At 36.5% G+C, this 17,909-nt stretch overlaps 1 protein-coding gene across 5 annotated transcripts; it reads left to right on the plus strand.

Moving 5' to 3' along the window:
• The first annotated feature begins 752 nt into the window (after positions 1-752).
• On the plus strand, positions 753-16,825 carry hao2 (hydroxyacid oxidase 2 (long chain)). 5 transcript variants are annotated; one of them, XM_035949594.2, is made up of 8 exons: positions 754-810; positions 5,861-6,013; positions 8,767-8,918; positions 10,651-10,934; positions 13,040-13,261; positions 14,623-14,781; positions 16,249-16,318; positions 16,405-16,825. In XM_035949594.2, the coding sequence occupies exons 1-8, from the start codon at positions 794-796 to the stop codon at positions 16,458-16,460; spliced, it is 1,113 nt and encodes a 370-aa protein (XP_035805487.2). In that variant the 5' UTR covers positions 754-793; the 3' UTR covers positions 16,461-16,825. The 5 variants fall into 5 exon arrangements, with proteins under 5 accessions (XP_054870932.1, XP_035805487.2, XP_023129185.2 ...); XM_023273417.3 differs by lacking the exon at positions 754-810 and adding an exon at positions 2,562-2,582; XM_035949595.2 differs by lacking the exon at positions 754-810 and adding an exon at positions 5,217-5,395.
• The last annotated feature ends 1,084 nt before the right edge of the window (positions 16,826-17,909 follow it).

Below are 17,909 nucleotides of genomic sequence, written 5' to 3' on the forward strand. Positions count from 1 at the left end.
AACTGTGTTTTTATCTCTGTTTTTAAGTATAATTTCTGCTGCTGCTACTATTACACATACCAAGTATTAGCTACTGTAGTGGGTTTATGAATATAAAATGATGGATTTTCAGAAAAGACTTAAGAGGTACAATGAGATTGTAGCGTATGAAAACCCATTTATGAAAAACAGTGGTACTAATTAGTTTTTTTCAGTGTAGTTTAGTCTGTCTGACCTTGAATCACAAACGTGTCAGAGAAGAACACAACAGAATATAAATAATGTCGAATATACTGATATTTGCTGCAGCAGTGCTGATCATTTTTTATTCTTGAAGTTTCAGTACTGGTAAGTGTAATAATGGCAGACATGAGACTATCAAAGACAGTTAAAGACACAATTTGTTGCATCAAAACCAACACAGTGTTGGAGAAAAGATAGAAACATTTCAAAGAAAATAAGAGACAGTTTCAATGAAATGAAAACTCAAAGAAGTCGTGTGAAAATTACTGCTAAATGTTCTCTTTTTAAACCAACTACAGTAGCTAGTAGAAATATCAGCACTGATGTGTGTAATAGTAGCAGCAGCACTACTGTAGTACTATATGAATTATAGAACACTAAAGTCAATGTTGTGGTAATTTCAGAAATACCATTCGTGTTGGGCGAGATAGTAACTGTAGTACTAGTAACAACAGCTGGAACAGCGATGGTAGTATTTAAAGTGGTAGTAGTAGTAGTATCAGTAACAGTAGTAACTCTGTGTTTTACAGGTTATGAGTCGATTGGAGAGAAGAAGTTCTGCTGAGAGAGAATGAATATTTGTAATCGGTGAGTAAACTCTACTTCAGTTTCGTCTCAGCAGACAGGAAACAGTAAAAAAATAAACAAAAATTCACCAAATGTTGGACTCTGTCATTAGGTGTGTGATTTTAGAACAAAAAATTGTACTTACTCTTCATTATTTCCTCACTTTACTCTGGCAGTTTTCTCCAAACAGGTGTACTGATGTTCTTTAAGGCTCGTCTGCGCCACCTCCTGTTAGTACAGAATAAAAACATTCATTAATAGCTTGTCTTCCTGTAACTGAAGTTCTATTTTTGACACACAGCTGTAGTTAAAGTTGCTTAACAGGTCAGGAAGGGGTGCCTGATAAATGATTTTGCATCTACAAAAGTCAGCTGAAAAGTAAAAATTTGTCACACAAATGTACATACAGCACAGATAAGAGCAAAATATGACCTAATTTATTTATTTTCCACTTTAGACATTCATCTATAAATGAGATAATGCCTAAAGGGGCTGCGTATGTCACTTAAATTTCAATTTTGTACTGTACATTTTTGTATTTAGTAGCAATTTTGAACAATAAAATTAGATTAAAAACGCTATTTATTTTTATCAGATTAGCTTGCCAACAATTCTTACTCTGCCTTGACTCAAACTGGTCAGGTAGTTTTATTCTTCTGTCACCAATTTGTTTGCTCGTTGGCAATCTTTAATTTTTATTTTTTTCTAAATGTAGAATTATGTTGGGTTAAAATTTAATTTAAAAATTGTCCAGGTACATAACATTGTAGGCTCCTTATTTTTGTATTTAAGTTCATCAGCTAAATTTGTACATTATATTATTATCGTTGGGTCTTAACCTTATTATCTAAATTAGTCAGGTAAAATTGTATCGTATATATTATTGTGTGATTTTTAACCTTAACATTTGAATTAGTCTGGTGAAGTTGTATGATAAATAATATTATAAGGTCTTCACCACAACACTCAGCTTAGTCAGGTATATTCTCATGATACATAATATTGTAGAGTTTTAACCCTAATGTTTGAATTACTTTGGTAAATTCATAAATAAACTTGAGGTCATATTCAAAGAAAAGAAAGTCAACATTAAAAATAAACATTTAGTTGCTTTTTATACTTACACACTTCGCTCCTCTTGCTAACGAATATCCACCTCTTATTTTGAAATGTCGGCGTAAACAATAATGTAGCGGCTAATAACAACATAATACTACAAGCTGGGGTTAATAAATATATTTTGTGGGTTGCATTCTGAGTTACTTTAAATTCCGAAGCTCTTATTAATTGAGAAATTTGTTAATATCCAACAGATTTCACGATGCTAGCTTAGCCCTCGCTAATAATTACTGACAACTCTACACAGGTGGTGCTGCTCAGTGGGATGGAACCAAATAGCCTAAACACAGAGGGGCGTCTCTGTGTAACGGTCAGACGTAAATATAAAAATAAACGTACAGAAAGCCTCGTTTGGTTCTTTAAATGTTATTTTTAAATGATTATTTAAAAACACTAAAAGTGATAATAGAGCGTAGAAAGCTTCTAAAGCCATTTAGTCTGAAAAAACTGTTTACGAGGAACCACCCGTCAAGTTGAGCAGGTTGGTTACGCCCAAATTCAAATCCGTGTCGTTAACAGTCGGGTTTTATGCTAATATTGTAAAGTGCTAACGATATTAAATCCGTCCTCCAAAAACCGATAACAGCCACGTTATGTTTCTCACCAGAGGAGATACTGGCCCCATTATACTTCTTTGTTGGGCAACTAAGGGAAAAAAGAGCCACCTTTACCTAGTAAGTCTTTTACAAAGCTAGTTTCAAATCAACTGTTGCTAACTAGCAGTTAGCTTGAGTTTGTATGCAGTGATCAGAACTCATATATACAATACAAAAACACTAATAAATGTGTAAGATAGCTAATAATTTGTGTGTTTTCTAGAACTTGGACTGTACATTTACATGACAGATATAAACACATAAATAATATAAACTGGACAGCTGTACAAACCATCTAGAAAACAGGTTAGCTTTGACTAGCTACAGCATTTATTAGCAGAGTCTAGTAGACCACTAGCAGGGTGACCAACTCACATACAGCTGGTGAAATCTGCTAACAAACTCTGTGTTAAGCTGAAAACAAGTTGTGGTTTTATATTCTTTGATTTTAGCATCAAACAGCAGGATCCAAACTTCTGACATGCCACTGTGATCTTTACTAACCTACATGTTAAGCAAATATAAGTAAAAATGATAAGCAAGCAGCCGAGCTGTGCACAGATTCACATTTTCAGTGTCAAATTTTAGAATGAATTCACAGCTGTCAGTACATGTTTATTTTTAGCAAATACTGTTTTCTCTGGGCAGTTTCTATATGAAGTAACTGCAACTACTGCACACATGAAATGATGTAATTGCTTCGAAAAATAAGGAAACAGAGAGTAAGACTATGAAAACATAATTAATTATTCTCAGATTTGAGTTACTTTAGATAGTTTAGTTGGGTAAATGCAAATATATGTCTTTTAGCTTTGTATGACAAGAATGTTAGTGTTTCTTGAAGCAGAAATTAAATGCAAATGATCATAATGGTCTGCCACTGTAGTGTATTTTAGGGCTGCAGTTAATAATTGCTGTCCAATCTGTTGTAATCAAGTATTTGGTCTGGTGTAAAATCTGGATGATTGATTGGGTGTAAAATGTTGATAAGTGTATCTGAAAGCTCAATATTACCATCTTTAAATGTCTGGTTTTGTCCACAACCCAAAGATATTCAGTTTACTAACACAGAGGATGAAAGAAATTGTAAAATATTCAGATATAAGAAGATAGAGTCAGAGAATTTAGATGTATTTCTCTTCAAAAAAAAATCTAAATTATTAATCAGTCAGCAATATAGTTGATTCATTTAGTAATTGACAACTAGCTGATTAATTGTTGGTGCTTATATAAGCAGGGTATTCACAGAATTTCAGGGGAACTGTTTGCCCTTCAAATGAATTTCATGTATTTTTTTCATCCAAATGAACCAAAGGTACAGAAATTGTAGACATATATGAATTTAAAATAACTTAAACTACTTTCTACAAGGGCTGAACAGTTAATCGATTTCAAATCACAATTTCAAACAATGCAGTTACCAAATCGCTTTAGCCATTACGTGTGAGACTAATGCTGTAGTTTTGTTTTATTTGAGCAGATTGGAGCTTTCAGGGGAGGTTTCTTCTTACACTTTAATCAGTTTACACTGCATGGTTCAGGCTTGTACACTGTTATAACTGACATAAGCTTCATATGTTGTGCAGCAGTTCTGACCCACGGTTTAAACTGTCATGTCAATGGTTTACAAATTCCTGTTGTCCTCTTTGTGTTACTGTCACACTTTGGATGGTGTCTCATGTGGTAATGCTCAATCCTGTGTTTTAAATCTGTTAAAAAAGTACATATTGACCTGATGATTGACTTTTAAAAATATATATTGCAAATTAATTCGTAATGTCTGTCAGAAAAATTAAAATGTGCATGTTTTGCTCAAATTATACATCCCCTATTTCTACCATGTGCAGTCCAGATGGAAGGATGGATGGATGGATGGATGGATGGATGGATGGATGGATGGATGGATGGATAGATAGATAGATAGATAGATAGATGTTTTATTCATCCCCTTGGGGAAATTCAAGGTAGCTCACACATGTTATATTTAAGAAGAATAAGAAGCTAATGTGCAAAAATAACGTGAAGTAACATGCAAATTGTGCTGGTAGAAGAAATAAGGTTCAAAATTGTGCTGGTATTTACACTACCAGTCAAAAGTTTGGACACATTCAATGCTCTTTATTTATTTGTATTATTTTCTACATTGTAGATTAATGCTGAAAATTAACATCTTTTGTTTACAACATAATTCCATATGTATTCTTTTTTAGTTTTGGTGTCTTCAGTATTAATGTACAATCTAGAAAATAATTAATAATTAAATAAAAACCACTGAATGAGAAGGTGTGCCTAAACTTTTGACTGGTAGTGTACATTTAAAAAAAATAGTATTAAAAAGTCTAAATTCAGTGTAACATAAATGGTAATAAGCATAAAAAATAGGCTCCTCCTCCTCTGAAATCCAAATTTAACCCCTGTGTGTGTTTTTCTTCCTCAGTGACGCATTATTCAGCATGAACTGGCTGTTTTCTAACGTGATTACTAAAGAAATTATTATTTTAAAGTTTTGCCAATGTTAAGATGACTAAATGAGCAGTTTTCACCTGCCAGCAGCCGCTGTGTGTCCACAGCGTGTAAATACGTGCAGCCGTATGCACTACTGTATATGTTCCATCTGGACTGCAGCACTGCGTCAGACGCCTCTTGTCCTCACTATAGCTGCAGTCACCATCAGCACATTTCCAGCTTGTGTAAACACAATAAAGAGCAGGGGTCGCCCACGGGTCACGTACACCGTCTGTGGCTTTCACAGCGGCCCTATGAAAGTTTGATTCTGATTGAGACAAAAGCAACACTGTGGACAGAAGTACTGGCACAGGACAGACACGAGGGGGGAAAAGGAAAAACTAAAGCAGTTGTTTTACCCGCCTGGATGTCAAAGTGCTGGACTGGTGAGTTGCTGATTGATGGGGTTGCATTCGCTGATAGGAGGGCAGGTTCAGTTCCAGCAGCGATGTCGTAACTTCAGTCTTTCATGGAGGCTGTGGCATTTTGAGAGAGCGACGGGTTTTTGTTCTTGAAATATCACTCATTTGTGGTGAGTTTTGAAGCTGTGACTTCATGCAGTTTTTTTGTTCCAAGCTGGGTAAAACTATGAGTCCTGAGAGGCTGCGGTAAAGACTGGAAACGAAAACTATGTTGAACAGAGTCAGCAGTGTTTTGCACACTACATGTCTCAGCTGGTTGTTATTGTTACAGTCTGTGCACATGCAATGCTTAAAATATGTTGCATAAATGATCTAATGCGAGTTAAGCTTGTATGTAAATGATTATCTCTTTGGGTTTCTAGTGTTTTATTGTACATGTCAGGATGAATGAGCATCACGCTAACACCTGAGCGTTGTCGTCCCACACAGAGAGGGAGGTCGCTGTGCTGACATGGCTATGGTATGCCTGACAGACTTTGAGGAGTACGCTAAGGAGCATCTCTCAAAGGCCACCTGGGATTATTACGCAGCTGGAGCCGACGAATGCTGCACCAGGGACGACAATCTGCTGGCTTACAAAAGGTACGCTGGGAAAAAGACGGTTTCCAGACATGTAAGGACGTTACATGCCCAAATTAGCAGTGCTCAAATATTTATAAATCCTGTTTTTGGAATACTATATAGTACAAATATGTCACTTTATCTACAGGAACGAAAAGTACACTTTAGCCAGAGGACATCACATATGCAAGTTGACTGTTTCAGTAGGGATTTAATACTTATAGATCCTGTTTTTTCAATAATATATCACACAAATATGACAGTTAAAGTGCACTTGGGAAAATGAAGGTTTCCACAGACATGTAAGAATGTCACATACATAAATTAAGTGTTTTATTGGTGCTCTAACATTTGTAAGTCCTGATTTTTCAATATTATATAGTACAAATATGTCATTCCATGTACATTAGGAAAATAAAGTTTACCCTGAAAAGAAAGTACATCACATGTGCAAATTAGTGTTTCATTAATACTCTGATAGTTGTAAACCCTGTTTGAAAAAAAAAAAAAAAATTATTTTAACATTGAACTGTACAAACATATCACTTAATCTACGGGGGGGGAAACTTTACCTAGACGTGTAAGGACCTCACAAAAGCTTAAGTGTTTCGATAGTGCTTAAATATTTATAAATCCTGTTTTTGTAATATTATATAGTACAACTATGTCACTTTTTCTACAGGGGGGAAACATTTACCTAGTTGTGTAAGGACATCACATATGCAAATTAAGTGTTTCAATAGAGCTCTAATAGTTATACAGTCATATTTATTTAAAATATTATGTTGTACAGATATGTCATTCTATTTACAGTAGGGGAAAGAAAAGTTTTTTTCACTAGAGCGCTAATAATTATAAATCCATTTTTTAAATAGTTTTTTTTTATTATATCCCAAAAATATGTCACTTAATCTACAGGGGGGAAAAGACACTATACCCAGACATGTAAGGACATTACATATGCAAATTAAGTGTTTCAATACAGCTCTAATAGTTGTTATTACTTTTTAAATATTATATTGTACAAATATGTCAGTTAATCTACAGTGGGAAGAATAAAGTTTATCCAACCTTGTAAGGACGTCACACACACAAACATGAAGTGTTTCAATCATGCTCTAGTAGATTTAAATACCTTTTTTTGTAGTAGTAGTATATTTTATAAAAAACATACATATTGGTAAACATAAGTACAAAAATATGTCCTGAAAATATAAAGCATAAGAAGGAAAAGTAAAATGTGCATTGGTCTAAGAAAAATAAAAATGCAAGTGTACAGTGTAATCTAATGTTTTAACAATGCTCTAATAGTTTTTAACGTCTAAAAATATATATTGTATTGTACAAATATGTCACTGAATCTACAGCGGGTGAAAAGAAAGTTTGTCAAAACATTTAAGGACGTCACTGATACAAACATTGTGTTTCAATAATGCAGACAGCACAGCTAATAGACATTATTTCTGATCACACACACACACAGTTGTTCTGTTAGCTGCTGTGGTGGCACTGTTGTTGCACATTTACAGGTTGGTAATTGTATTTTCTGGTCAGCTAGAATATGTTTACATAGATGTTTCTTCTATTCTACATTCCTGCAGCACCTTCCAGATCTCTGAGTAAATGAATGTAAACAAATGTGTAACAAGGTGAAGTAAATAAGTAACAGGAATAAAAGCTGGACTTCAAACACAGCGTCTCAGCCAGATCAGGAGATTTGTGTTCTGTGGGAGAATATGACTAGCGTGGACTTTGGGCTTTGGAAGTTTGCACAAAATCTCCGTAACACACTGAAGGCAGAGTATGAGCTCTTTAAAACCGCCTGAACTAATTTCCACAGTCTTCGCACTGAGCAGCGGGTCACGTGACGTGGAGCCTGTTTTTGTGGACTTTGCTGTGATTGATTTCTGTACATGCAGTCCAGTGTGTGTTGTTGTGATGCTGTATAATGGCTAACAGGCTGCAGTGTTCGTCCAGCCCCCCGTAGCGACCAAACCTCTATTCACACACAGACTACATTACATTACTGGCTTCATCAATCAGTTGTGAAAGCTGCTTTACCGCTGGGACAAACACAGAGTCATGAGTTGTTGTGTTTTTTTCTTCTGTCAGGACCTTTTTTCTCTCTCGTGTCTCCTTTTGCATTCCTCTCAGCTTTCCTAACGTCTCCATAAAGACTGATAGACTGCTTGTTCTGCTCATGCTTCTCTGTACATGTTTGTTTTTGCTAGAATGAATCAGTTTCTAGGGAGTTGTTTGCTGGTCAGGTTAGAGGATTTTCAGGATAGATTGTGTCCTTGAACACAAGCGATGGCTTTGGGAATCTCTGAGTGATCTGCCTCTCTTTCACGTTCAAAGGAAGAGAACTTTCCCAGAAAATTAAAGCATTTTATCATTTCAAGAAAGATTTACTTCCTTTGGTTCCATGGTTGGATCATTTCTTTACCCCAAATGTGAAAATGTACTTAAAATTTTACATTCTATGTATTATGCTGCACATTTTGAAGTGGTATAGAGGTTTTGGTACACACATTTTGTAACAAAAAATGCAATGAAACAACATAAATGTGTCTGCTATTAGAGATTTTGTCATATTGGTCAGATCTATATGACACAGCTGATCATTGTGGGAAACTTTTCTTGCTTTATCAGGTGTTTAATTTCCTAGATTAGACAAAAACAAGCAGTCCTGTCTGTCAGATCACATTGCAAACGCTGCGTTTTATTCACTGTGATGTTGTTGTTTGTAATATTTCTCTATAATTCACACCCAGGATCCGTTTGAGGCCTCGAATCCTGCGGGACGTGTCTGTGAGCGACACTCGGACCACGGTTCAGGGGACAGAAATCAGCTTTCCAGTCGGCATCGCACCAACAGCCTTTCACTGTCTGGCCTGGCATGAAGGAGAGGTGGCCACGGCTCGCGGTGAGGACTGTCAGATTATCAACACACAGGCAGACACTGCATTATTTATCCCACTTACTGTAAAAGAAAGAAGTCATCAAGACCCAGGTTATACATTCAGTAATTACATCAGTGCATAGAACAACTGAAGCAGTAGGATTTCTAATTCTTTGTAGCACAAATACACTAAAAACTGACATTATAAGCATGAGCAGGTTGCTTTCAGATGAGAAAATAAACGTGACCTGAGGCTGTGAAAAGAGGTATGAGATGGAAGACAAAGAGGGATATAGCATAAAATAAAACTTTTTTAATCTCAAAGCAAATTGTTCTGCCAGATATTGCTAAAAAAAAACAATGACATAACCTAAGAAATGCAGTGCCTAAATGTAAGAAATGATAAGATATGTACGATGCAGGACTGAAATAAAATAAGTGAGCTAAAGTCAGGCTAGATTAGAACAATGAAAGTCATGCTGGCATTTATATTAATTTAGTAAGGTCACACATGATAATAAAAAATGAAATGAAATATGATATTGCACCTGAAAAATGAGATTTAAATGAAATCTTGCTCATTATACTGACAAGGTTGTACATGAAAGTGAAATATTTCACATGTAAAGAAAATATTCCAATGACAAGCAAACATTACACCTGAAAAAATAAAATATTGCACTTTGATTGAAATGCTACACATGATACGGAAACTAATATTGCACAAAAAAAATACTCTGGAAGCAGCTTTTTATTAAAATCACCTACAGCGGACCTCTTTGAAATCTCCATAGGGACCAAGGAAAAGGTGTATTGTGCATATAAATGGATATGAAGATCTACATGTGACCAGAAGTGGTTAAAAAAAATTAGCTCATTTCAGTTAATGTGCTTTGTTTCATAGTAGGGGTTTTTATGTTCAAACTTATTATACGTCTGCTTGAAAAACTCTCAGAAAAAGTAAAAAAGTAAATAAAATATAATATAATAGAGTGGAATTCCTTTTGTTGACATTGCACAGTGTGTAACGACATTAAGCAGCAATCCTGTCAGTGCTTTCACACCATCAGACAGTTTTTCAAATATAAAATACAACATCTAATAGGGGCACAAAGTGTGTGCAATGTGTCTATAAAAACAGTGTAATGGCTTGTTCTTTAAAAGACGCTTATTTGGTATATTAGGAAGTATGAAAACAGTAGTGTAGCTGATGTTGCACTTCTGGATATTTGCACATTGCATTATGAGTTTTAGAAACCCAAGGTTTTAAACCAGTCGTAGTGTTAGTACACGTATCCAACACTAGATGGAAGCATTTAGCATTGCAGTCATCTTCCACTACATTACTGTGGAGGTGTGTTTTTCTCTGTACAGTCAAAAAGTCAAAGCAAAATGACTCATTACCTGTCAGCTTATGGACAGATATCACCATGTTCCTGCCTTAAAGCTAACTTAAGCCTCTACTAATGAGCTTCCTGTTTGAATTTAGCAGAATAATTACAGTTCTGCATATAACTGCAGCTTCACCGGTTTGATGTTGCATTTCCTGAATGCTACACACTCCATGTTTGCCTATCAGCTCCTTCTTTACTGTCTAATAAAAGTAAAGCATACCATAATTAGCATTAGCAGTACACCTTGGAGAAGCCATGTGTTATGTGTTCAAAAAGCACCCAGTTCCTCCTGAATTGTGCAGCTTACACCAAAGCACTTCCACCTGCAGTGACCCCATGACATGTGAACTTGTGCCAAACAGCCACAGAAGCTCTGAACACCTGCTACATCACCAGCACCTACTCCACCTGCTCCGTGGAGGAGATCGTGGCGGCGGCGCCCAACGGCTACCGCTGGTTCCAGCTCTACGTCTACCGGGACAGGAAGCTGTCGGAGCAGATCGTGCACCGAGTGGAGGGCCTGGGCTACAAGGCCCTGGTCCTCACCGTCGACGTGCCGTACACCGGCAAGCGCCGCGACGACATCCGCAACCAGTTCAAGCTGCCGCCGCACCTCAAGGTCAAGAACTTTGACGGAGTTTTCCAGGTAACACGAAGCTTCTTATTCCTCAGCATACTCTTAAAAAGTTATAGCAGGAAAGATGAAATGAGCGTTTTGCAGAACAACAACAAAAACAGCAAAGCTACATGATTCAGTAGTTGCATTTAATGTAAAATTATAGAAGGTTTTTTTTTATTATTTTTAATTTCTGTATTGCTAATTTGTGATTCTATTATAAATAATTTGGTAGTAATTGAACTGCTGCATGTTAACACACAGTTTCAGACTGTTTTAAGTCGGATGAAGCCTGTAATTTGTGTGACCAGTGAAGCATTTCAACAAGTTATTTCCATTTATACACATATATATATAACATTCAAACTCCATGTACTAGTAGTGTCAAAGATAACTAAGTAAAAGTAGACCTTAGGGGTCGACTAATACGGCTTTTTAGAGACCAGTTCCATTTATTTTTTGTAATTATTTTATTTTGATTTTGATTTTATTTGCAATCAGTCACACCAGTTACATTTGGTGTAAAACTGACAATTTTGGTGTCAGAATTTAGAATGACATAAACTCCAACATGAATTGTCAGTGAAATTCCTTTGTTTATTTGCATTTTACTTTTTTTTATGTTTTCACTATGTATATTACTGTAAAAGATAACTTCTGAGCATTATATTTTTAATTAAAACATAACTTTTTACCATTTATATTCCAAAACACTATTAACATTTGCAGTAAAATTCAAAATTTTGGTGTCAACATTTAGAACAACACCGACTTAAAGACAAAAACTTCAGTGAAATTCCTTTGTTTATTTGTATTTTACTTTTTCACCATTTTCACATATATTAAAAGATAACTTCTCAGTATTTTCTATGTTAAATTTAATGATAATTTGGTAATATTTGTTATCAAAGATAGACGTAACATTTGCAATAAAACTGAAAATTTTGGTATCAAAATTTAGAATAACATGAACTCCAGCACCAAACTTGAGTGAATTTCCTTTTGTTTATTTGTATTTTACATATTTTTAAGTTAAAGACAACTTTTCGCTGTTTAAAGTTCAGCACTAATGGCAGGTTAGTAGTTGAACTATTACTCAGATAGAGCTGTGAGTGGTAGATTCTTCAACATATTTAATTGTTCAGGAATCTGTTTAAAGAAAATAATACATTTATTTGAAAAAAATGCTAAATATGGGATCCGATAATCGATCAGTCTCTGGTAGTAATCAAGAGTATGTTGGTGGATTTAAAAGATGTGTCAGATCATTTATTAGCTAGTCTGGACTTGTGTTGCAGATATCTGTAATATGAATATTTCTTGTGAAAAAGAACATTTCAAATCCCCACATTGCCACTCTTAAAGGACAAATGATGTCACATTTACCATTTATTCATATGTAATTCACACTGAACGGATTATAACTAGTTTCAGATTTCTACAGTTTCAATCTGTCTGACTCAAGATATCTTCAGTTCCCTTCAAAATTTGTCAATTTTCTGTTCTTGAATTAAGTTTGAACCAGTCAGAATGATACTGCAGGTCTCTGCCTCATCAAAACGTAAATACAGACATCTTGAAATGGAGTTTTGATGTTGCAGATTTTCGTCACAAGCTGCAGGATTCAAACCTTTAATGGCTCTTCAACCCTTACTGCATGTGATGAACCATTTTATTGGCATTTCAGAGCAGCCTGAGGGCAAAGTTCTGGTAAATTCTGATCACAAATTTCTAATGAATGAAGCTGTTGTTCTCCTTAAAGTCCACACTGATGAGTTCAATCCCATTTAAGGACCATAACTGGTAATATCATGTACAACTATCTGGTTTAGTCATGAGAAAATATTCATAACTATTATTCTGACTAGTCCAAACTGAATTCCAGTTTCTTCTCCCTGTCCAGTCTGGAATAAAGTTCTGAGCAGTCACAGTATAACCACGACTAGTTAAACTGATGTGTAATTTTAATTCCACGTGGTCACACTGGGCTGTTAAATGTAAAGCAGTTTGCTGTATCCGGACCCTCGTACACTGCAACAGATGGTGGAATTCACTGACTTTCTCCAACTCCTGCATTCTGAAACTGTAACGCTGAGCTGCAGCTGCTCTGTAAACTGTACCACATGCTCTTATAGCAGGAGACGGCAGGTCCAGAGGAGTACGGGATCCCAGCCAACACCCTGGACCCCTCCATCAGCTGGAAGGACGTCTACTGGCTGCAGTCCATCACCCGCCTCCCCATTATCATCAAGGGCATCCTGACCAAGGAGGACGCCGAGCTGGCCGTGGAGCACGGCGTCCAGGGCATCATCGTGTCCAACCACGGGGGGAGGCAGCTGGACGGAGGGCCGGCCTCGGTACACGCCCAACACACTTATTACTGGGTTTAAGATCACTTAACCCTGCTGTCATCCTGCGGGTCAAAACTGACCCGTTTTAAAGTTTGAAAATGTGGGAGGAAAAAAACACTTTCACAGTGTCCACATCTTCAACATTTTTGGGAAATCTTTGAACATTTTTTGATGGGGAAAAAAGAAATGTTAAAAATGTTTGGAAAATATTAGAAGTTTTACTGATATATATGGAATCACTTTAGTAATTTTTAGGATTTTTTTGGGAAGATTTTTACTCATTTTTTGAAAATATTTACAAGAATTTTCTTACCAAATTTGGGGATTTTTTTATTATTATTATTTTTTTTTTTAAATAAAACTTTTAAAGGAAACTTTTAAGGAATTATTGGAATTTTCTTCCTGAAGGTTTTGCAAATTTTCATAAATGTGGGGAATTTATTGGCTGAATTTTTGGAGTTTTTTCAGACAAGAAAACAATATTTTTTGGTGCCTGTAAATGAGGACAACGGGAGTGTTAAACAAGGTAGGGCACTGTGAAGCAGCCTAGTTAGAGGGTTTATGAGCAGTGGTAGTAGCAGTACTTTTTATTAAAAGTACAGAAGCAGCAGCAGGAATAGTTCCAGTGTTGGTGTTATTTTAGAGCAACAGAAGTAGTTTAGAGCAACACAAATAGCATCCATTAGAGACTATTATAAAGCTACAGTGGTCAGCACTAGAAAACATGGGATTGTCTGGGTGACCCCAAACTTTTGAATGGTAATGTATATACTAAAGATAAATACTGTGTAGATGGTGTGCAAGTAGGCAGAAAAATAAAAAATCTAATTAAAAAGTGTGTGAGGAGGAGTTGATGAGAAAAATGAATCTTAAATAATCAGAGAGAAGGATGACCAGGCAGAGGTGAATTTGTATTTAAGTGTGTGTTTAGTCCTGCAACTTTCACTTCCTCGTTTACAGCATCGCTTTCGCCTCCAGTGATGCTACTGAATAAATGGTGGCAGCTGCAGCTTCTTTGTTTTTGTAAAACTGCACAGAAACAACTGACGGAGCAGTTTTCATGTAGAGTTGAGCAACACAAGGCTGAACTTCAGGCTTCACTAAAAGTCCAATCAATCTTCTCATCAAACAGGAAATAAAATGTGCATTTCACAACTTTTCCTTCAACGTTAGCAGCAGCGCTTGTAGCATTTGGTGCTGATTAACCTGAGCTGTAGATGATTAGTTATGGTCGAGTTAAACCCAGCAGGTTGTTTGTTTCTTCCTCAAATACAAACAGGAAATGCTTCCAGCTCGTAATATCTTGATAAATGCCCTTTAGTGGGTCCATGCTGTCCTTGTTAGAGCTTCTTCTGTGTTGCTAACAGATCGATGCTCTGTCAGAGATCGTGGAGACGGTCCAGGGGAGGATCGAGGTCTACGTGGACGGAGGAATCCGGACCGGAAGCGACGTCCTGAAGGCTCTGGCCCTGGGAGCAAAGTGTGTGTTCATTGGCCGTCCAGCAGTGTGGGGCCTCGCATACAAGGTACAACAACAACACTGTGACCTCTGTGGCATGCTTGGTGTGTGTTTTAGGACTGATTGTAAGATTTATTAAATGCTATCTCTGTGGATCTTTCCAAACTGGAGTCACAAAGTGCTTCATAAAACATTAGAATACACAAAACATTAGTGAAAAACTGTGCAGCCTTAAAAGAGCAATAACGGCATCTGGACAGGAATAAAAAAATTATATAAATGTTTGTCAGTATAGCTGGGTACCTTTGTATTTCTCTTATATTTAGTATTTTTCTGTTGTGATGGTGACTTTACTTGCTCTGCCTGCTATTATCTAGAATATTTAGAATATTTTCTGATTCTTTATAATCAGAATCAGAAATACTTTATTGATCTCCAAAGGGGAATGTTAAATTTGCTCCTATTTAAAGTCTTAGAAATTGAAAACGGAACATAAAACATGAGTAGAAAAATATAAATATAACATTGAAAAACACACATTGTACTAGGAAATAAACATCTAAAGTTCTTTATTTATAGCAGGGATGTCAAAGTCATTCTAGTCCAGGTTCCACATTCAGCCCAGTTTGATCTGAAGTGGACCAAACCAGTAAAACCAGAGCATAATGACCAATAAATAACCACAGCTCCAAATTTTTCCTTTGTTTTAGTGCAAATAAGTCCATTCTGAAAATGTTCACATTTAAGGAATTATCTTTTTACAAAACATCATGAACAAACTAAAATTTCTGAAGAAAAATAAATTCAGTTTCATCAACATTCAGCCTCAGTTTATCATTTCCACATTACAACTTCCAGATCACAGAGTGTCGACAAAGGAACACAACATATAGTCACCTGGAACTGGTGATATAGTGTTTTACTTTAAAAAAAGACAAAAAAAAAACAATAAAAACAAGACAAAATATTACAAGAATGAGACACAAAATGACAAAAGCGAGAAACAAAATGACAAAAAATGAGACAAAACAAAAACATGACAAAAATTAAAAAGTTACAAAGCGACAAAAAATGGACACAGACAATACAAAAAATGACAAAGCGTGAAACAAAATGACAAAAACGATACATAAAACAAGCAAAACACAAAATGACAAAAACGTAAGACACGGTAAAAGTCAGACAAAAACAGACAACAAAACAAGACAACATACGACAAAAACGAGACACAAAATGACAAAAGAACAATGAACAATCTAGTATTTTCCTTAATGATCAGAACAACTTGTCATGGTCTGGAAATTATTTTAAATTTACAGTTTTACAAGTTTCCGTTCTGCCGTTAATGTCTTCCTGTAAAGTGGTCCTGCAGCCGGATTGGACCCTCTGGAGGGACAGTTTTAGACCAGTTTGACGCTCCTGATCTATAGAGAACTTTTCAAAATCAAAGTTGATTCAAAATAATACAAAAGTTATTTCAACAAAAACCTCACAAATCATCTTTGACCGTAGTTTGTCCTGCGTGATCTTTCAGGGTGAGGAAGGAGTGAGAGAAGTTCTACAAATCCTAAATGATGAGTTCCGTCTGTCGATGGCTTTATCAGGTGAGTCCCTAAAACTAAGCAACTGCTCACTGGAACCAAACTACAGCCGTATTTAGTGTATTTTTAAATCTATTCGTGTCATGCAGGCTGCAGGAACGTCGCTGAAATCAACCGGAACCTCATTCAGTTCTCCAGACTCTAACAGCAGGGGGCAGCAAAGAGGACAGATGGGGACTCGAACCCACCAGGAGCCTCAGATTTCACCGTGAAATTCAAAGATATTTACCTCAGAACTCTTTTATCTTGCCAGGAAATCAGGGAACATGTGAGCAGCTTCCATCAGTTTGTGTCTGACGGGTTTTAATGACGGATTGTTTGAGTGAGAGAGAAGCTGAAGGTTTAGTAAGTGAACAATGAAAGTGTTTTTGCTTTTTAGTTTTGGAAGGGATGGAGGCACTTACGAAGGTTTTATTGTAGTGGAAGATAATAACGCTCTGTGCGCTTTATTTTGAAATGCTGCAAAGTGACGTGGTTGAATAAACGCCTGCTGAGGTGACGAACACTTGACCTTTTCAGGATTTATTAACAGAAAAAAGTTTGACTGCTTTGAATACTGTAAAATTACACGAGCAACTAGCTGGAAAGATCTGGGTGTAGCATTCATCAGTTAGAATATTTTACAGTGCTGCTTTAAAGTTTGTGAACCCACCAAACATGCTTATTATTCATGTTAGAAAACATGTGAATAACCTTATGAAATGAACATCCCATTTGTAAAGCAAACCTTCCAAATAAGGAAGGCACAGAAAAAAAAGATATTTTCATTATTATTCAACAAAAGTAATTCATCTGCCAAAAAACTGAAATCTCTGTCCAAAAGTTTGAACCCTTTTAGTTAGTATCTTGTGGCGCCTCCTTTTGCAGCCGTTAATTCAACCAAACGTCTTCTGTAACCACTAACCAGCGCTTACATCTGCTTATGGGATTTTTGTCCACTTGTCTGTGCAGAACTGATCCAGTTCAGAGATGTGGGAGGGATATCCATCATGTACCGCCCCCTTCAGGTCTTACCACAGCATTTCTATGAGCTTGAGGTCTGGACTTTGGACCAATCCAGAGTGAAAATCTTCTTTCTCTCAGGCTGTTCTTTGGTCATTTTGCTGGAATGCTTTGGGTTTCGTTGTCTTGTTGCGTATTCCGTTTCTGTCCCAGCTTCCACTCCCTGACTGATGGCAGGAGATTCTGGTCAAGAATTTGTTGATGAGCCTGGGAATTCCTCAGGTCCAGAGGCTGAAAAGCAGGACCAGACCTTCACATTTCCACCACCATGCTTCATCGCTGGGAGGAGGTTCGTTCCTTGACATGCAGTGTTGACTTTTCTCCAAACATGGCGCCTCTGATTATGGCCAAAAACATTCAATTTTGGACTCATCTGTCCAGAGAATGGACTTCCAGAAGGCCTCTGGTTTGTCCAAGTGTTGTCTGGCAAAGTTTAAATGGGCAACTTTGTTCTTTCTTGAGAGCAGAGGCTTCCTTATAGCCACTCCCCCATGAATGCCACGTCTATTCACTGTTCGTCTGATTGTAGACGCATCCACGTTCATCATAGATGCTGCCAGACAGGTCTGTAACTCTAGAGGTGATGCTTGGC

This window comes from Amphiprion ocellaris, chromosome 11, assembly GCF_022539595.1.
Source record: "Amphiprion ocellaris isolate individual 3 ecotype Okinawa chromosome 11, ASM2253959v1, whole genome shotgun sequence".
NCBI lineage: Eukaryota > Metazoa > Chordata > Actinopteri > Pomacentridae > Amphiprion > Amphiprion ocellaris.